At 35.2% G+C, this 22,215-nt stretch overlaps 1 protein-coding gene across 4 annotated transcripts in view; it reads right to left on the bottom strand.

Moving 5' to 3' along the window:
- The window catches only part of STK3 (serine/threonine kinase 3), a 271,666-nt gene that overhangs the window by 220,937 nt on the left and 28,514 nt on the right, over nt 1-22,215 (bottom strand). For 2 of the 4 annotated variants that reach the window (XM_064588079.1, XM_045896164.3), the window contains exons 2-3: nt 8,829-8,909; nt 145-273 (exon numbers count right to left, since the gene is read on the bottom strand). The exons of 1 other annotated variant lie outside the window; for it this stretch is intronic. In XM_064588079.1, the coding sequence (XP_064444149.1) occupies nt 145-273; nt 8,829-8,909 (210 nt within the window). The remainder of the gene's footprint in view (nt 1-144; nt 274-8,828; nt 8,910-22,215) is intronic. One more of the 4 variants, XM_045896166.3, reaches the window with a different exon arrangement.

Genomic DNA, 22,215 nt, shown 5'->3' with positions numbered 1-22,215 from the left:
ATCCTCATCTTCCCTGAAGGATTAGTCTCACTTCAGATTCAAAGTCAGAAAACTAACCAGATGACCAAAAAATGTATTTTCTTATGCATTATCAGCAAAATTCATCAAAATGAAGGTAAATAAAGAAATAAAATCTCTTCATACCTGTCACATTGTTGCATTATGGAAATTTCTTTGATTATTTCCTGAAGATCTGACTCAACAGGTACTTGTTTAATTGCCACAACTTGACCAGATTCCTTATGTATTGCTTTAAATACACTTCCATAAGATCTAAAAGAAACCAAGACATTTATTTTTTTCCTTTCAAACATCGTAAGTATTAGAGAAAAATCTACAAGTTTTTGCATGTAGTCTTTTCCAATTTAAAACACTACTTAATAGTGATAAATCAAAGTAAACAAGAAAAGTGAATTATACCTTAGCTTTAATGTTTCAATTATATACTTAAAATCTACTAAAATCAACAAGTTAATATGTAAAAATTTGCTTTTTTCTTATGAATGAAAGAAAGACTTACGGTTTGTCAACTCAAACAAATGCAGCATTAAGAAGATATAAATGGAAATTAAAAGAATGAAATGTAGAATAAAAACAGCCAAAGTCTCAAGTTAGCACAAAAGGCTTAGCTCACCTTAAGCAAAATCATCCCCAGAATATCAAAGTCCCATGCCTGTTCAGACTGTATAAAAACACGTGAAACCCTCAGCTGAGGACCACAGCGGACCAAAGTTAGAGACACAGGGAATCTGGTTTCCTCTAAGTCACACATCCAAGGTCTCCTCAAACGCTCTTTCTCCTCCTCAGAAGCAAGACCACACACTGACAGGTAGTAAGAGGATCTAATTTCCACTTGCCCAAAAAGCATCTCTGCTATAACCCTTGAAATTTTGCCAAGTAAATATTTCTGTGCTTTAAAAAGCAGAAACAATGAGAGAGAGAAGCCACGTATACTTTGGTATGAATGAGAAGACAAAGTAAACCCTGCTAGCACTTACTGTTCTGATTGTCAGCCAGGTACTAGGGTTGGTGTTTTACGAGCATTATCAAAGTCAACCCTCTCAATTGTGAGGTAAAATACTACCATGACCATTTTCTGAGATGAGGAAACAGAGACTCCAATAGTGGTAACCAACAAGGACAGAATTTAAACATATAAGGATTCCAAAGATCATATTCTTCTCACTATATCATTTCTATAGAAGAGAAAGAACAAGCCATTGGAAGACACAGAATGTTTCCTAATATTAGAAAGCTATGCAAAATCACTTTCAAATTTATGATCTCTTAAAATAAGTGAAAAATAAGTGATAAAACAGCTACCTTAACAAAATGAATTTTATCCTATCCTGTTTCTTTAAACGTTCCAAAGTAATTTAGTTTGATACTCAGAGACACTGTGTGTGTGTAGTCCTAATTTATACACATAAACACACACACACACACACATCCCCTTAAAAGTCATGTATGTATGTATACATACACATGTATATAAACCTATGTGTGTGTATATATATTTCCTCAAAAGTCAATAAAGAATTCAGTGCTGGATTATCTATCATGAATTAAGCAACACTATCACTCCCTTCTGAAGTCTCATCATAGCAAAAGAGAAGCTGGGAACCACATCTTGTGGTTCCCAAAATTCCTTTCCCTGAATGAATCCCAGTTAAGAGTCTGACAATAAGAAGAATATGCATGAAATCTGAATGGCAAAAAGTTAAGGAGAAACCATCATTCTCCAGATGTAGTTGTAGCAAATGAATTGGCAGGTACGACAGACACAGCGGCCTCCGGCAGAGCTTTTGATAACCACCACACTGCTGCTACTGAATGAGATAGTTGGCGGGGCGGGAGCTTCTCAAAGACTCTTAAGGATTCCAGCAGATCCCCAGTGAGCTTTTAAGAAACACCCACTGTAGTGTTTCAGGCTGAGATATTCAGTGTTGGCTTCTCTGACCTTCAGCAGCAGATTTGATGACCTTTGCATGTGTGGCCCTTCCATAAATCATTTGGGCTCCTAATTTTATAATAAACTCTCTATATCCAGAATACATAGAGTACTCAGCGGGGAGCGGGGAGCCTGCTTCTCCCTCTCCCACTCCCCTTGCTTGCACTCGTCCTTGCTTGCTCTCTGTCAAATAAATAAATAAAATCTTAAAAAAAAAAAAAGAAGAAGAAGAAGAAGAATGCTATGGTGAAAATAAGAGTATAAATACTATAGAACAGGCTAGCTGCCCTGGCCTACACTGGACAAGTTATATAACAAATATAACAAGCTCAGAGCTTAAACCTCCAGCTCAAGGCTGAGAACCAGAAAACTTCTGAATGCCCCAAAAGAATTTCTTAATTCTTGTAGGCACAGGGCTGAGACTTCCAAAAACAAACTCAAGGTCTAATCTAAGCTGGAAGCTGAATTACATTGCAAACTAAATTCACAACATCACCAGCTCTATTCTGTTAAAGTTAGGCTTTTAACTATAAAGAGAGGTAACCAGAGAATTGGTAATGGTACATTTAAGTAGGTATTTATTAATCTGAGTACCTTGAACCCCCCAAGTCCTAAAGGCATCCCTTGCCAACAAAAGCAACCCTATTCCCCAGTCCAAGAAGATGAGCCTCACAATGCCTAAAGACTCCATAATGACCTCACCTGAGGCAGTCACTTTTCAGGGAAATGTAAACCCTCCTCCACTAACTCACATTGCTTCCAGTCCTAAAACTACACTCAAATCTCCAGACACCAGGAGAATGAATAGAAAATCTGATGCAAGAGGACCTACTATTCATACCAAAAAAGTTACGAGATTTTGTCAGTTTTTATCAGCAGAATTCTAAAGAATATAGGATTTCAAGATTTCCAGTGAGAAAGGAATTCACTGATATGGATGCAAGACCAGAAATTCCAGACCAGTGTGTTATCTCAAACAGTTGGGAGTGCCCCTAACAGTATGCTCAGCTAGTTAACTGAAACCTGCACTCTTAAGTGATCTACACAGAAATGCCAGCGATCCTCAGTATACATTAGGGGAAGGATCAAAGGTTCAAGTATATCGAATACTGGAATGGATATATCATATGTGACTTGCTCACCTAACCCCTAACTATCTTCACTGAGAGGATCCAGAGGATACTCCCTTTCCTAGCATCACTGGAAGCTCTATAATGCAGGTCAGGGATGCCAACAGTGAAATGGACTCTCCAATTTTAATGAATGATGGGAACCATAAAGAAGTGAAAAGAACTAGCAGCATCTTTCCACCAGAGATAAAGAGAGCATGGTAACCATTATGGGTAGCCAAGTAAGGCTGAATTTTCTTTTTTATACATCTAGGTCTGGATATTAAAGTTATTCTGGCTTCATAAAAATAACTGCAATTATGTGTCCTAAAAGACTTAGCTGGGTTGTTGGGTTTTTTTTTAGTAAAATGCATATAACATAAAATTCGCCATTTTAAACACTTTAAAGTATACAATTCAGTGACATTTAGTGCATTCTCAATGTTGTATAACCATTACCTCTATCTAGTTCCAGATCATTTGAAATCTGCTTTCTGGTCTCTATGGATCTATTCTGGATTCTTCATATAAATGGAATCATATAATAATGTGACTTTTTGTGTCTGGCTTCTTTCACTAAACAGAATGTTCTCAAGGTTCATCCATTCTGTGGCATGTGTCAGTATTTCATTCATTTAATGGCTAAATAATATTCCATTGTCCAGATATATCACACTTTATCCATTCACCAGTTGATGGACATTTCCACATCTGGCTCTTGTGAATACTGGTGCTATGAGCTGGTATCTTTTTTTTTTTAAGATTTATTTATTTATTTGAGAGAGTGTGCACACACACAAGTGGTGGGGGGGGCGGGCAGAGGGAGAGGGAGAAAGAGAATCTCAAGCAGACTTCCCACTGAGCAGAGCCCAACACAGGGCTCAATCTCATGACCCTGAAATCGTGACCTGAGTCAAAATCAAGATTTAAGGATGCTTAACCAACTGAGCCACCCAGGCGTTCCAAGCTGCTATCTTTTTAATTCATAGATAGATACCTAACTGTCCTTCCATCTTCTCCATGGTAATTGATCCATTTCAGTTTTAACTTCTTTGGGGGTCAATTTACATGATTTAAATTTTATTATGAAAGCATCAACTTTTCAACCACTAAATGAGTTGTCATTAGAGCAGCATATAGTGGTCTCTTAATTCTTCAAATTGTTTCTCTATCTTTGGTTGTATCTTCTTTCTTATTCCAAATCTTCTATTTTTGCTCTTTTTTCTTTAGTCAAAGTCAGAAGAGGTTTAACTATTTTACTGATCTGCTCAAAGAAACTGCTTTTGTATTTATCGTGTTTGAATTTTATTTTCCATTTCATTAATTTAAAATATTTCTTTTATGAATTCTCTCTTCCTAATTTTTTGGTATATTTTATTATTTTTCTAAGTTCACTTATAAGCACTAAGTTCTTTTTTCTTTTGGTCTTTCTTTTTTAGTAATGAAGTTATTTAAGACTAACTATTTTCCCCTAATTACAGCTTCTCTGGATTCCACAGATACTGGCATTTGTTTCTTTTCCATTGTCTAAATAATTCATAATTTCCTCCTCAATCTTTAGGTTACCTCAGATTATGTGTCTTAATTTTCAGTAAGTATGGATTTTATTATACTGTAATTCTTTCTCATTTTAGACTATAATAAAAAATGAGACATACAAAATCTTTTCTTTGGAATTCGTTAATCTATGCTCCATTAACATACCAAAAAAAAAGGAACGCCAAAATATATGTAGTTATATATATGTAGATATATATAATCAAGTTTATTGATTATAATATTTACACCATCTTTGTCCTTTTTTTCTGCTACTCTTAATCAGTTCTGAAAGCAATATGAGAATCTCCCATTTGAATAAACTTTTATTAGATTCCCCTGACATTTCTAATAGCTTTCCTTCACAAATTTAATTGTCCTGGTGACTGACACATACACATTTCATATAAATTGTCTTTTAAGTCATTATCTCATGTCCCTCTTTATTCTTTATTTGGATATTAACCCTCGTTATACACTTGAGATCTTTTAACTTTAACTAATTTACTGGATATAAATATTGCCACTCCTATTTTTTTATTTTTATTTGTATGATTATCTTTCTTATCTGGTATCTCTAATAGGAAATATCCCTACATTTCCAACCCTTTGTATTACACAGGCCTTTTATAAATAGCATATTGCTAGATTTTACATTTTAATTGACCCTACTAATTTGTCTTTTTTTTTTTTTAAGATTTATCCACTTATTTGGGAGAGAGAGAGAGAGCGCGCGCGCGAGAGAGAGTGCAGGAGGAGGGGCAAAGGTAGAGGGAAAGAAAAACTCCAAGCAGACTCCATGCTAAGCACAGAGCCCTACATGGGGCCTGGTCTCATGACCCCGAGATCCCGATCCAAACCAAAACCAAGAGTCAGATGCCCAACTGACTGCTCCACCCAGGCGTCCCTTAATGGGAGAACTGACATTTAGTGAAAAATATATTTCATTTTATTCCTTCCAACTTACATTTAGCTTATTACTTTACATTTTTGTTTCTCTTTTTCCTTTTCCTTGTTCTTGTTGGTTTATACCATTTTAATTCTGTTTTATGCCTTTTATTATTTTGAACATTCTTCTATACTCTGCCATTTTATTAAATGACCCTATGTGCTAAAAACGAAACATTATTTTAAATTCATATTCATAAATTATTTTAAAATCATATCAACTATTCCTCTGTCTCACTGAGATACTCTATTTAAATCTATTATTCATTTTTCCCCAAGTAAAATGAGTCCCAATGTCCTGATGGCCTTATGTTCACTTGCCTAAAAAGTCAAAATCTTTCAAGTTTATTAATAAGAACACCATACAGAACGAACTAATAAACTTCTTGTGAGTCACTTTACAACACATTTCCTGCCTTTCTTATATATATATATTTCTCTGAAAACACTATTACCAGATCTAACACAATCCAGTCTTTATAAATACATATTTACTGCTACAAAGTATATTAATTACTATTACTATTTTTTTTCTTTCCACTTTTACTGACATATAACATTTATTAGTTTAAGGTGTACAACATAATGATTTATGTATATACTGTAAAATGATTACCACGAGTTTAGGTGACATCTACTAGCTCACAGTAAGAAAAAAATTTTTTTCTTATGATGAAAACTTTTAAGACCTACTCTATTAGCCACATTAAAATACTTAACATACTATTATTAACTAGTCATCATGCTATACATGTACATCCTTGGAACTTATTTATCTTATAACTAGAAGTTTGTACTTTTTGACTACTTTCACCCATTTCCCCCACTCCCCATTATCCACCCTCTGGCAACCACCAATTTGTTCTCTGTTTCTATGAGTTTGGCTTCTTAGATTCTACTTATAAGTGGGATCATACAGTATTTTACTATGACTTATTTCATTTAGCATAATGCCCTTTTGTGACTGAATAATATTCCACTGTATATATAAATCTTCCCTGACTTATAAAGCAGTTATGTCCTGATAAATCCATAGTAAGTTCAAAATATCACAAGAAGGAAATGCATTTAATACATTTAATCTACTGAACATGATAGCTTAGCCTAGCCCATCTTAAATGTGTTCAGAACACTTAATGCCAGCCGACGATAGTTGGGCAAAATCATCTAACACAAAGCTCATTTTATAATAAAGTGTTGAATATCTCATGTAATTAGTTGAATACTGTGCTGAAAGTGAAAAACAGAACAGCTGTATGAGTACGAAATGGTTGTAAGTGTATCAATTGTTTACCTTCACTTACATGAATAAATAAGAGCTGTGGCTTACTTCTGCTGCCCACTGCCACAAGAAGAGTATCATACTGTAGATCATTAGGCCAGGAAAGATTAAAATTCAAAATTCAACATATCATTTCTACTGAATGCATATGACTTTTACACCATCATGAAGTTGAAAACTCATAAATCAAACCATGTAAGTTGGGGACCATCTGTATATACCACATTTTCTTTATCCATTCAATCATCAATGGGACACTTAAATTGTTTCCATGTAAATAATGGTGCAGTGAACACAGGTGCAAATAGCTCTTCAAGACAGTGACTTTGTTTCCTTCATATATATGCCCAGAAGTGAGATTACTTGATCATATGATAGTTCTATTTTTAATATTTTGAAGAACCTCCATACTGTTTTCTATAGTGGCTGCACCAATGTTCATTCTCACCAACAGTGCACAGCAGTTCCCTGTTCTCCACACTCTCACCAATACTTGTTATTTCTTGTCTTTTTGATAATTACTATTCTAACAAGTGTGAGGTAATATCTCATGGTGGTTATGATTTACATTTCCCTGATAATTAGTGATGTTTCATGTCCCTGTTCACCATCTGGATGTATTCTTTGGAAAAACATCTATTCAGATCCTCCACGCATTTTTAAATTGAAATGTCTGGGTTTTTGCTATTAAGATGTATGAGTTCTTTATATGTTTTAGATATTAACCCCTTATCAGATGTATCACTTGCAAATATTTTCTCCCATTCCACAGGTTGCTTTTTCATTTTATTGATGGTTCCTTCACTGTGCAGAAGCTTTTTAGTTTGATGTAGTCCCACTTGTTTTGTTTTTGCTTTTGTTGCCTTTGCTTTGGGTGTCAAATCCAAAAAGTCATGTCAAGACTAACGTCAAGGAGCTTACTGCCTATGTTTTCTTCCCTGAGTCTTAGGTTTCAGGTGTTACATTCAAGTCTTTAATCCATTTTTAGTTGATTTTTGCATATGGTATAAGACAGAAGTCCAATTTCACTCTTTTGCATGTGGCTATCCATTTTTCCCAACATTATTTATTAAAGAGACTATCCTTTCCCCGTTGTATATTCTTGGCACCTTTGTCCTAAATTAATTGGCTAGATATGCACGGGTTTATTTCTGGGCTCTCTATTATGTTTCATTAATCTAGATATCTGTTTTTATGCCAATATCATACCATTTTGATCACTACAGCTTTATAATATAGTTTGAAATCAGGGAACATAATACCTCTAGCTTGATTCTTCATTCTCATAATTGCTTTAGCTATTTAGGGTCTTCTGTGGTTCCAGACAAATTGTATAATTGTTTGTTCTGTGAAAAATGCCATTGGTATTTTGTTAGGGATTGCACTGAATCTGTAGATTGCTTTGGGTAACAGGGACATTTAACAATATGAATTCTCCCAATCCGTGAGCACAGAGTATCTTTCCATTTATTTGTGTCAATTTCTTCATCAATGTCTTACAGTTTTCAGTAAACAGATCTTTCACCTCCTTGGTTAAATTTTTCCTAGGTTATTTCCTTCTTTTTGATGTAACTATAATTCATTTATTAATTATTTTATTAATTCTAACAACTTTTTGATGGATTCTTTGAGATTTTCTATATATAATATGATGTCATCAGCAAATAGAGACAGTTTCATCCCTTCCTTTCTCATTCCGATATTTTTATTTCTTTTTCTTTCCTAGTTGCTCCAGTTAGGACTTCCCATACTATGTTAAATAAAAGCAGTGAGAGTGTTCACCATGTCATACACCTGATCTTAGAAGAAAAGCTTTCAGTTTTTCACCACTGAATATGATGTTTGCCGTGGGCATGTCATATATGACCTTTATTATGTTGAGGTGTGTTCCCTCTATATTACTCCTATTCAACTGAAGAAAATATATGCTAGTGAAAGATTATATAGTATTTGAAAATTTTTTGTCATTACCTAAGGCTACTTTCATATTTTTTGTACTTACCCTTCTCCAAGTTTCTCTAATACATCAAAAACTTCTTCAGGCTGCTTAGTCAAACTGTCTTCACTCAGCTTTTTTAGCTTACTGATGAGAAAAAATAGAAAGAAAATACTCTCCTTAAGACCTTTTATAAAATTTTTAATTTTATTTTTAAGAGGAAATATGTTCACATTGTTCAAAAATCAAGCAATATAAAAAAAACAAGGTAAATACTTTCCTTTCAACCCCTCTTCTTAATCTGCCCAGAAACACCTGAAATAACTAGTTTTATTAGCTTATGAAATCTTTATACAAATATGAATATATATTTTTATTTCTCCCCCTACTTACCATACAAGATAGCATTTTATACACACTCTTTTCTATACACACTATTAAATACTTTGCAGTTTTCACTTAACAACATGTAGACTATGTTGGAGATTTCTACAACACAAGTACATAGAAAGCATCCTCAGTCTTTCTTTCTTACATCTATATCCTACACTATTGCAAAGATGTAGCATCTCTTACTCACCAATCAGTTATTTATGGATATCTAAGTTCCCTTTTGCTATTATAAACTACATGGCACTGGATAAATGCATACATAAGTCAGTTCACACATGTGCCAGTACATCTGCAGGATAAAATCCCAGAAGTGAACCTGTGAGGTCCAGAGACCACACATACACATATATACACACACACAAAAATATAGAAGCATATGTGTTGATAAACAAGTATATATGCTATAGGCATAATCATGTCATAACAAATAATACAATATAACTAATAAATCACTATAATAACTACATAGTAATCACTAAAGTTATTGATTAAGTTCTACATTTTATCTACTATAACTGTATGTTATATAAATATATATGTATATTGATAGATATTAGCAAACTGCCCTCCAGGGGGCTTATACCAATTTATTCTCCTGCCATTAGTACATGAGAGAGCCTCTTTTTTACAGCTGACCAACAAAGTACTTAACTATATATTTGGATTTCATTCACTATGTTAGCTAAAAACTTGTTACTCAGAATAGATTTAATCTGCATTTCTCTTTTTATGAGTGAAACAGTATCTTTTAACATTGTTATGAAACTAGACCATCTATTCATTTCCCTTGCTCATTTTTCTACTGTTTTTTTGTGTGTGGTTTTTTTTTTTTTTTGGTCTTTTTCTTATCTGTACATAAGGTAAATTAGCCTTTGTTTAAGCTGCAAGTATTTTCACTTGTATTTTGACTTCATTTATGAGGTTTTAGTTTTATACTCTGACTGCCTGCTGTAACAAAATGTGTTTCCATTTTGTTTTGCCTTCTTAAAAATCATTTACATGTATAGCATATGCAGATAAGCTGGACTCAAGAGGTAAGAGGGATTAAGCATGGTGTATTTGACAGACCAAAATTAATTCAGTACAAATGAAACATGTATGAAGAATCAAAATAATTCAATATGAATAAAGAAAAAGTGACCAGAAAGTAGAGAAAGCAGGGTCAGGTTTTAAAGAAGCTTTGTAAAACATGTTAAGGTGCTCTATTTAAAAATGATCATTTCCCGTATAGAAAATCTGGACAGACCAATTGCTAGTAACAAAATTGAACTGGTAATCAAAACTTTACCAAAAATAGAAGTCTAGGATCAGGTGGCTTCACAGGTGAATTCTATCATTTAAAGAATAGTTAATACCCATTCTCCTCAAACTATCACAAGAAATAGAAGAGGAAGAAAAGCTTCCAAATACATTCCACAAGGTCAGCATGACCCTGATACCAAAACCAAACAAAGACAATTCAAAAAAAGAAAACTATAGGCCAATTTCCCTGATGAACACAGATGTAAAAATCCTCAACAAAATATTAAACACATACAACAATACATTAAAAAGATCATTCACCATGATCAAGTAGGATTTATTCCAGGGATGCAAGGATGGTTCAATATTCACAAATCAACATGATACACCACATAAACAAAACAAAGGATAAAAATCATATGATCACCTCAATTGATGCAAAGAAAGCATGTGACAAAATTCACCACCCACTCAATATAAAAACTCTCAACAAAGTGGGCTTAGAAGGAAATACCTCAACACAATAAAGTCCTTATATGAAATACCCACAGTGAATATCATACTCAATAGTGAAAAACTGAGAGCTTTTCCTTGAAGATCAGGAACAAGACAAAGATGTCCATTTTCACCACTTTTATTCAACATAGTACTGGAAATCCAAGCCACAGCAATCAGACAAGAAAAAGAAATAAGAGGCATCCATATTGGTAAAGAAAAAGTTAAACTGTCACTACCTGCAGGCGACATAGCACTGTACATACAAAATTCTAAAGATGCCACAAAAAAACTACTAGAAGTAAGAATGAACTCAGTAAACTTGCAGGACACAAAACTAATACCTAGAAATCAGTAACATTTCTATACACTAAAGCAAAGTAGCAGAAAGAAAAATTAAGAAAACAACACCATTTATAATTACACCAAAAAGAATAAAATGCCTAGGAATAAACATATCCAAAGAGGTGAAAGACCTATACTTCAAAAACCATAAAACATTAATGAAAGGAATTAAAGATGACACAAATAGAAAAAAATTCCATGCCCATGGATTGAAAAAACAAATACTGTTCAAATGCCCATTTTACCCAAAGCAATCTACAGATTCATTGCAGTCCCTATCAAAATACCAACAGCATTTTTCATAAAACTAGAACAAACAATCCTAAAATTTGTATGGAACCACAAAAGACACTGAATAACCAAAACAATCTTGAGAAAGAAGAACAAAGCCAGAGATATCACAATTACACATTTCAAAGCTGTAGTAATCAAAACAATAATGGTACTGGCACAGTACACAGACACACAGATCAATGGAACAGAATAGAGAGCCCAAATAAACTCACAATTGTATGGTCAATTAATCACTGACAAAGGAGGCAAGAAGATACAATGGGGAAAAGACAGTCTCTTCAAAAGTCTGTGCTGGGAAAACTGTATGGCTATATGTAAAAGAACGAAACTAGATCACCTTTTAATACCATACACAAAAATAAACTTGAAATGGATTAAAGATTTAAAGGTGAGACCTGAAACTATAAAAATCCTAGAAGAAAACACAGGCAGTAATTTCTCTGACATTAACCATAGCAACATTTTTCTAGATATGTCAACTTGACGAGACAAACAAAAGCAAAAATAAACTATTGGGACTACATCAAAATAAAAACCTTTTGCACAGCAAAAGAAACAATCAACAAAACAAAAAAGAGAACCTACTAAACGGCAGAAGATATTTGAAAATGATGTATCCAATAAGGGGTTAATATACAAAATATATTAAGAACTTACACAACACCAAAAAATTAATTAATTAATTAATAACAATCTGATTTAAAAATGGGCAGAGGATCTGAATAGCCATTTCTCCAAAGACATTCAGATGACCAACAGACACATGAAAAGATGCTCAACATCACTAATCATGAGAAATGTAAATCAAAACCACAGTGAGTTATCACCCACACCTGCCAGAATGGCTAAAATAAAAAACTTAAGAAATAACGAGTATTGGCAAGAATGTGGAAAAAGGAACCCTCATATACTGTTCCTGGGAATGTAAATTGGTACAATCACTGTGGAAACTTGTATGGAGGTTCCTTAAAAAATTAAAAACAGAAATACCATATGATCCAGTAATTCTACTACTGAATATTTACCCAAAGAAAATGAAAACACTAATTCAAAAAGACATATGTACCCCTATGTGTATCACAGCATTATTTACAACAGCCAAGATGTGGAAGCAACTTAAGTGTCTATCAGTTTTTGAATGGGTAATGAATGTGTGGTATACACACACACAGACACACACACATATACACACACACTGAAATATTACATAGCCATAAAAAAAAGTTGAGATTTCAAACAACACTGGATGGACCTAGTGGTTATCATGCTAAGTGAAATAAGTCAGACTGAGAAAGGCAAATATCATATGATTTCACTCATACATGGAATGTTTAGAAAAATGAGTAAAAATCAAAATCAGACCTATAAATACAAGGAACAAACTGATGGTTGTCAGAGGGGACAGAGGTGGGGGATTGGGCAAAATGGGTGAAGCAGAGTGGGAAATACAAGCCTCCCGTTATGGAATGCGTAAGTCATGGGAATAAAAAGCACAGCATAAGGATTATAGTTGATGATATAATAGCGATGGATAGGGACAAATGGTAGCTACACTTCTGGTAGCCATACATAATGTGTAAACTTGCTGAGTCACTATGTGAACCTATGTGTACTATGTTCACTATGTGAATTATGTGTACACCTGAACTAATGTAACACTGTGTGTCAACAATATTCAAAAAAATAAAAAATCACTTCTTCTCTAATGCAGTGGAAATATATACAGTAAGCAAAAGTGAGAAGGTAAACTATAGTTAGGAGCAGATTCAAAATATGGATGCATAGAATACATTATTAGCAGTAAGAATGAGGAGAAGTTACTCAAAATATTAAAGAGACATTATCAACAGGAACTGGTTTTTTTTTTTTTTTAAAGATTTTATTTATTTATTCATGAGAGACAGAGAGAGAGAGAGACAGAGGCAGAGGGAGAAGCAGGCTCCCCGTGGAGTGGGGAGCCCGATGCGGGACTCGATCCCAGGACCCTGGGATCATGACCTGAGCCGAAGGCAGACGCTTAACCAACTGAGCCACCCAGACGTCCCCAGGAACTGGTTTTGACTAAATATCATTTGATTAAAGAGTGTCTAAGAAATAAGGGTCAAAGAGAAAACATCTCAGGAAAATATATTTAAGAAATGCTGACATGAAGGACAAGAAGGTAGTAACCATGTTAAAGGCTACTGAAAATTCAAACAACTTAAAGATTTTAAGTGCTCCATACAGAATTTCCACTTCCAACTATAAGCAAGTAACAAGATCCAGAATTATCTATCTGTAGTAAACAACTAGAAAACTCAACAAAACATAGAAAACAACTATTTTCAAACATTAGGTATCAGGGATTTCCGGACTGAGATTCCTAAGAAAGGGGAAAGAAATAGGCCCTACTGTCACCCATGCTTTAGATCGATTATAACACAGGGAAAAGTAAACTCAAACACAGGCCAATAACTTTGCTGAGTTGAAAAACAGCAATGGGAGTTTGGGAGGTAATGCAAATAAAATCTACATCACAGAAGACCTGTGAGAAGAGACCTAGCAATCTACGGAGGAACTCCCTTGACTATTTAGCTCAATACCAATCTCTGCATCATTAAAAAACACTCTAAAAAAACGAACAAAATCAATTTCTCAAGGAAAAAAAATTACAAGGGAACTGAAAAAGAACAACTCCCGGAGATCACATGCAGCTGAAAATCTTTCCCACTAAGAGAAGCTGAGAGAACTCACAATATAAATAAAGGTCACCAATAGAGATCCCTCAATGACCTTGTTTTAGAAAAGCTACCACATCACCAAAACATAAATGCTACTTTAGATTCTCCAAACAGGAAATTAAAAACAAGTCTTAAAAACACTAAGCCAATCCACAAGGTAACTTAAACTGCATACCAGAACAAGTCTAACTCCTTAAACAACTAAGGAGCCCTCATGATTTGTGCCTTATAGAAGAGGTGCCAAAGAGATACTTAGCCCCTTCCTCCATTTGAAGACACAGCAAGGTGGCCACTATGAACAAGAAAGAAAGCTTTCACCTGACTATAACCATCCCACCACCTTCAACCTTAGACTTCCAAGCTTCCAGAACTGTGAGAAATAAATTATTTATAAGGTACCCAGTCTGGGTATTTTGTTATAGCAACCTAAACAGACTAAGACAAAAACCCAGTTTGTTCTTTGACAAGACCAACAAAATTAACAAACTCTTAGCTAGACTTGAGAGAGAGAGAGAGAGGACCCAACTAAAATTAGAAATGAAAGAGGGGACATGGGTCACAGAAATAAAAACAATTACAGGAGAGTACTATGAATAGTTATAAACGAACAAATTAGATAACACAGAAGAAACTGTTAAATTCTTAGAAACATATAACCTACCAAGACTGAATCCTGAAGAAATAAAAAATCTCAGCAGACCTGTAACTACTAAGGAGATTGAAGGAGTAATCAAAACTCTCTCAACAAAGGAAATCCCAGAACTAAAAGGCTTCACTGGAGAATTCTAACAAACATCTGAAGAAGAATTAGCACCAACACTCCTCAAACTCTTCCAAAAAACTGTAGAGGAAGGAACACTTACAAACTTACTCTGTAAGGCAAGCATCACTATGATATGAAAACCACACAAAGATACAACATGAAAACTACAGACCAATATCTTTAATGAATATTGATGCAAAAATCCTCAACAAAATACTAGCAAACTAAATTCATAACACATTAAAAGAATTATACACCATTACCAAGTGGAATTTATACCTGGAATGTAATAATAGTTCAACAAGTAAAAAGCAATAATTTTAGGGGCACCTGAGTGGCTCAGTCAGTTAAGCATCTGACTCTTAATTTCTGCTCAGGTCATGATCTCAGGGTTGCTGAGATCAAGCCCCCTGTTGGGCTCTGTGCTGGAGGTGGAGCCTACTTGGGATTCCCTCTCTTCTTCTGCCCCTCACCCCCAGTTCACACTCTCTCTTAAAAAAAATTTAAAAAGCAATCATTTAAAAAATTTAAGTATGAAAACCATATGGGGCGCCAGGGTGGCTCAGTTGGTTAAGCGACTGCCTTCGGCTCAGGTCATGATCCTGGAGTCCCTGGATCGAGTCCCGCATTGGGCTCCCTGCTCGGCAGGGAGTCTGCTTCTCCCTCTGACCCTCCCCCCTCTCATGTGCTCTCTCTCTCTCTCTCTCTCAAATAAATAAATAAAATCTTTAAAAAAAAAAAAAGTATGAAAACCATATGATCATATCTCAATTGATGCAGAAAAAGTATTTGGCAAAATTCAACACCCTTTCATGATAAAAACACTCAACAAATTAGAAAGAAACTACCTCAACATATCACCTTACACCCATCACCTTACACCCATTAGGATGGTGCCTATCAAAAGGTAATAAAATTTAACAAGAATTTAATGTTTCTTTTACCACAATTTTATTTTTTTTAAGTAGGTCCCATTCCTAATGCGGGGCTTGAACTCACAACCCCAAGATTAAGAGGCACATGCTCCACAGACTGAGCCAGCCAGGCATCCCTCTTTTACCACAATTTTTAAAAAGGTCTTAGTGACTTAAAACAGAAAAAAAGAAAACTTTCCCCACTTTTTCATTTACTTAAAACTGTTTAAACCAAAAATAAAAACTAATGAGTTAAATAATGTATGTACAAGTAAAACACAGGACAAAACAGCACAAAGGAAAGGAGATGAAAAATGGAAGTGTACTCTTACAAGGGCCTCCTCACATGATGTGTGAAGTGATATAAAACTATCTGAAGGAAGATTTTTGATAAGTTAAAAAGTCATATTCTAAACCTTAGAGGAATCACTAAAAACAAAAAGCAATGAGGTAACACTAATACATCAATAGTGGAGATAAAATGAAGTAAAAATTACTCTATTGATCCAAAAAGGCAAGGGGGGTAGGGAGTTCAGAGAGGAACAAAGAACAGATTATGACAAATAGAAAAAATGGCAAGACTGTAGATTTAAACTAAAATACATAAGGACACTCCCCACTTTGGTTACGATAGTGTGAAGAGGCTGGGAAATGATCCTCAAACAAAAACACTGCACAACATCATCAAAATCAACCATTTTGGGATGCCTGGGTGGCTCAGTGGTTAAGCATCTGCCTTCGGCTCAGGTCATGATCCCAGGGTCCTGGGAATGAGCCCCACATTGGGCTCCCTGCTCAGTGGGGAGCCTGCTTCTCCCTCTGCTTGAGGCTCCCCCTGCTTGTGTTCTATTACAAATAAATAAAATCTTAAAAAAAAAAAACATTTTGTGCCTCAAAAAATTTGACACAAAAGCAGCCAATACATTGAAAAGCATTTATCCTGGAAACCCTCCCACAGCTTTGGATAATAACAGAAAGATTCTGTGGCCTTCCAGCCTAGGGCTGTTACCATCACCCATCCCCCAATGCCATCAGTAGCAGGAACTGTATTTTACCAGGACAAAGTTGACTATGAAAAATAGCAGCTTTGCTGCCAGAAAAAAATGGGCTCAATTTGGGACAGGAATTGAAAACTAGCAATTTTGTCAACTAAAACTGGTAAGCCTAATAATAAATAAATTATCAAACTCATAGCTTTGACAGCCAAGCTTGGGTAAGCAATAAACCAGCCAGAAATTTAAAAGGGAGATTCTGAAAATGAGAGAGCCACAGAAAGGATGAGCTCTCCACATACCAGTTACTGACTGGGAAAATATGCATATGAACACAGGAGACCCACAAAAACCCATGAAAAGTAAAAGCCAAAAAAGACTTGAAAACTAGCTCCAGCTTTGAATGTGCTCTCCAACCCATACACACCTACATCAGCAGAGAGTAGAAATCATAAAGGTTCAAGGTATTTGAGCACAGCCTCTGCCCAAATCATTGGCTGATCACTAAACTACACAGAAACAGGGGAAATCCCAAATAATCCTGGCTAGAAAATAAAAATAAAACAACTGAATGGAGGCATTAATAGCCAAATACTGCAAAAAGATAGATGCCACAGTTTAGTCCAGGAAAGTTTAAAAAAAAAAAAAAAAAAAAGGCCTAGGAGGAAAAAGGGGAGAAACCAGAGTGTCTACAGCACATTATTTTAAATGCCTAGTTTTAAATAAAACAAACAAAAAAGATTATGAAACACACAAAGAAACAGTAAAGTATGACCCATACTCACGAAAGCAGTCAATAAAATTAAAGCAATCAACAGAAAAGAAAGCAGTCATGGCAAATGATTCACAGAAGACCTAGATACTGGATATATTAGACAAAGGCTTCAAAGTGGCTGTTTTAAACATGCTTAAAAAAGTGAAACTATGTTCAAGAAATTAAAGAAAAATACCATGAAAATGACTCAACAGAGAATCTCAATAGAGAAATAGAAACTAATAAAAAGTAAGATTTAGACGTGAAAAATATATCTTTCATGAAAAATACACTAGGAGAACGCAACAGCATATTTGAGATAACAGATGAAAGAATCAACAGACTTTCAGATAGCTAAGTAAAACTATCTTCCCCCCAAAACGTGAAGAAATAGTCTCAGAGACTGGTGATACATACAACATAGCAATAAACATGTAATGGGAGTCTCAGGAAAAAAGACAGAATAAGGGTTAGAAAAAATTATTTGAAAAAACAGTGGCTGAAAACTTCCCAAATTTGGGGGCACCTGGGTGGCTCAGTCGGTTAAGCGTCTGCCTTTGGTCCTGGGATTAGCCCCACATCAGTTTCCCTGCTCAGAGGGAAGGCTGCTTCTCCCTCACCCACTGCCCTTCCCCCATGTGCATGCGTCTCATAAATAAATAAAATCTTTAAAAAAAACTTTCCAAATTTGACAACATTAATTTATACATCTAAGAAGGAAAACAAATCCCAATTAAGATAAACACAAAAAGATCCACATCTAGGCACACTGTAGTCAAACTGCTAAAAGACAAAAAGTCTTGAGAAAGCAGCAAAAGAGAATGACTCATCATGAATAGTAGAACAAGAATATGATTAACAGCGGACTTCTCATCAGAAACCATGCCAGTCCAAAGATAGTGAAAGGAAACACTCAAAGGGCTAAAAGAATAGTATCTCTAAGAATTCTAAATACAACAAATTTATCTTCTAAAAATGCAGGGGAAATAAGGACATTCCCAGATAAACAAAAATTGAAAAAAATCTATTGCTAGCAGAACTTCTTTATAAGAAATAATAAAGAAGAAGAACTTCTGAGTTAAAGGAAATGGTAAATATTTACATAAACATAAAAGATATATTTATCTTTGAAAACATAAGATTATTTGAATCAACAATTACAGTACTGTATTACTGAAATTATAACAAACTTAGGTATGATATATTTATATATACAAATATAAATAGATATGTGATATATTTTTATATACAAACATAGATATAAAAGAAAGGAAAAAGAAATCGAGTTATATTGAAGCAAATTTGCTATATTTTACTGGAATTAAGTCAACCCAAAGTTGATTACAATAAAAAAAAATACTACAATCCCTAGAGCAACTACTAAGGAAAAACTGGAAAAAATGTAGTTAACAAAATTCTATTGGCTAATTACATTAAATATATATGGAGCCAACCAACACTGAAGAAATACAATATAAGAACATATTATCAGCAACTATATGCCAACAAATTAGGCAATCTGGAAGAAATGGATGCATTCTTAGAGACATATAAACTACCAAAACTAAAACAGGAAGAAATAGAAAACCTGAACAGACCCATAACCAGCAAGGAAACTGAAGCAGTAATGAAAAATCTCCCAACAAGAGTCCAGGGCTGGATGGCTTCCCATGGGAATTCTACCAAACATTTAAAGAATTAATACCTATTCTTCTGAAGCTGTTTCAAAAAATACAAATGGAAGGAAAACTTCCAAACCTTTTCCATGAGGCCAAGATTACCTTGATCCAAAAACCAAAGACCCCACCAAAAAGGAGAATTACAGACCAATATACCTGATTTACATGGATGCAAAAATTCTCACCAAGATACTAATCAATAGGATCCAACAGTACATTCAAAAGATAATTCACCACAACCAAGTGGGATTTATTCCTGGGCTGCAAGGGTGGTTCAACATCCAGAAATCAATCAACGTGATACACTACATTAATAAAAGAAAAGACAAGAAACATATGATCCTCTCAATAAATGCAGAAAAAGCATCTGACAAAGTACAGCATCCTTTCTTGTTAAAACTCTTCACAGTGTAGGGAAAGAGGGACCATACCTCAATATCATAAAAGCCATGTACAAAAAGCCCACAGCGAATCTCATTCTCAATGGGGAAAAATGAGAGCTTTTCCCCTAAGGTCAGGAACAGAGCAGGGATGTCCACTCTCACCCCTGTTGTTCAACGTAGTACTGGAAGTCCTAGCCTCAGCAATCAGACAACAAAAAGAAATAAAAGGCATCCAAATGGGCAAAGAAGTAGTCAAACTCTCGCTCTTCACAGATGACATGACACTCTATGTGGAAAACCCAAATGACTCCACCCCAAAATTGCTAGAAGAACTCATACAGGATTTCAGCAAAGTGGCAGGATATAAAATCAATGCACAGAAATCAGTTGCATTTCTACACACTCACAATGAGACAGAAGAAAGAGAAATTAAGGAGTCAATCACATTTACAATTGCACCAAAAACCATAAGATGCCTAGGATAAAACCTAACCAAAGAGGCAAAGGATCTGTACTCAGAAAACTACAGAACACTCATGAAAGAAATTGAGGAAGACAGAAACGGAAAAATGTTCCACGCTCATGGATTGGAAGAACAAATATTGTTAAAATGTCCATGCTACCTAGAGTAATCTATACATTCAATGCAGTCCCTATCAAAATACCATCAACTTTTTCACAGGGCTGAAAGAAATAATCCTAAAATTTGTCTGGAACCAGAAAAGACCCCGAATAGCCAAAGGAATGTTGAAAAAGAAAAACCAAAGCTGGTCACATTACAATTCCAGACTTCAAGCTCTATTACAAAGCTGTAGTCATCAAGACAGCATGGCACAAAAACAGACACATAGATCAATGCAACAGAATAGAAAACCCAGAAATGGACCCTCAACTCTATGGTCAACTAATCTTCAACAAAGCAGGAAAGAATATCCAATGCAAAAAGGACAGCCTCTTCAAAATTGGTGGTGGGAAAATTAGACAGCCACATGCAGAAGAATGAAACTGGACTTTTCTTATACCATACACAAAAATAGACTCGAAATGGATGAGAGACCTAAACTGAGATAAGAATCCATCAAAATCCTAGAGGAAAACAAGGGCAGCAACCTCTGTGACCTCAGCCGCAGCAACTTCTTGCTAGACCTGTCTCCAAAGGAAAGGGAAACAAAAGCAAAAATGAACTATTGGAACTTCATCAAGATAAAAAGTGTTTGCACAACAAAGGAAACAGTAAACAAAACCAAAAAACAACTAACAGAATGGGAGAAGATATTTGCAAATGACATTTCAGATAAAGGGTTAGCATCCAAAATCTATAAAAAACTTATCAAACTCAACACCCAAAGAACAAAAAATCCAATCAAGAAATGGGTAGAAGACATGAACAGACATTTCTCAAAAAAAGACATACAAATGGCCAACAGACACATGAAAAAATGCTCCACATCACTGGGCATCAGGGAAATACAAATCAAAACCACAATGAAATACCACTGCACACTAGTCAAAATGGCTAAAATTAACCACTCAGGAAACGACAGATGTTGGTGAGGATGTGGAGAAAGGGGAACCCTCTTACATTGTTGGTGGGAACACAAGCTGGGGCTGCCACTCTGGAAAACAGAATGGAAATGCCTGAGAAAGTTGAAAATAGAACTACCTTACCATCCAGTAAGTGCACTGCTAGGATTTACCCCAAAGATACAGATGTAGTGATACGAAGAGGCACCTGCACCTCAATGTTTACAGAAGCAATGTCCACAATAGCCAAACGATGGAAAGAGCCAAGATGTCCATCGACAGATGAATGGATAAAGAAGATGTGGTACATGTGTGTGTGTATATATATATATACACACACATATACACATTTCATTTTTTTGATGGCTGAGTAGTATTCCATATATAATACTACTCAGCCATCAAAAAAATGAAATCTTGCCATTTGCAATGATGTGGATGGGACTAGAGGGTATTATGCTAAGTGAAATAAGTCAGTCAGAGAAAGACAATTATTATATGATCTCACTCATATGTGGAATTTAAGAAACAAAACACAGGATCATAGGGGAAGAGAGGAAAAAATAAAACAAGATGAAATCAGAGAGGGAGAACCATAAGAGACTCTTAATCATAGGAAACAAACTGAGGGTTGCTGGAGGGGACGGGAGTGAGGGGATGGGGTAAGTGGGTGATGGACATTAAGGAGGGCACATGATGTAATGAGCACTGAGTATAAGACTGATGAATCACTGACCTCTACCTCTGAAACTAATAATACATTATATGTTAATTAATTGAATTTAAATAAAAAATAAAAAGTTTTTGGGGGCGCCTAGGTGGCTCAGTCATTAAGCATCTGCCTTCAGCTCAGGTCATAATCCCAGGGTCCTGGAATCGAGCTCTGCATCAAGCTCCCTGCTCAGTGGGGAGCCTGCTTCTCCCTCTCCCACTCCCCCCGCCTTGTGTTCCCTCT

The sequence above is a fragment of the Mirounga angustirostris genome, unplaced genomic scaffold (genome assembly GCF_029215605.1).
Source record: "Mirounga angustirostris isolate CCGP_5_RB_7025 unplaced genomic scaffold, mMirAng1.0.hap1 SCAF_4, whole genome shotgun sequence".
Taxonomy (NCBI): Eukaryota; Metazoa; Chordata; class Mammalia; order Carnivora; family Phocidae; genus Mirounga; species Mirounga angustirostris.
This window is presented reverse-complemented; position numbering and strand designations above follow the sequence as displayed.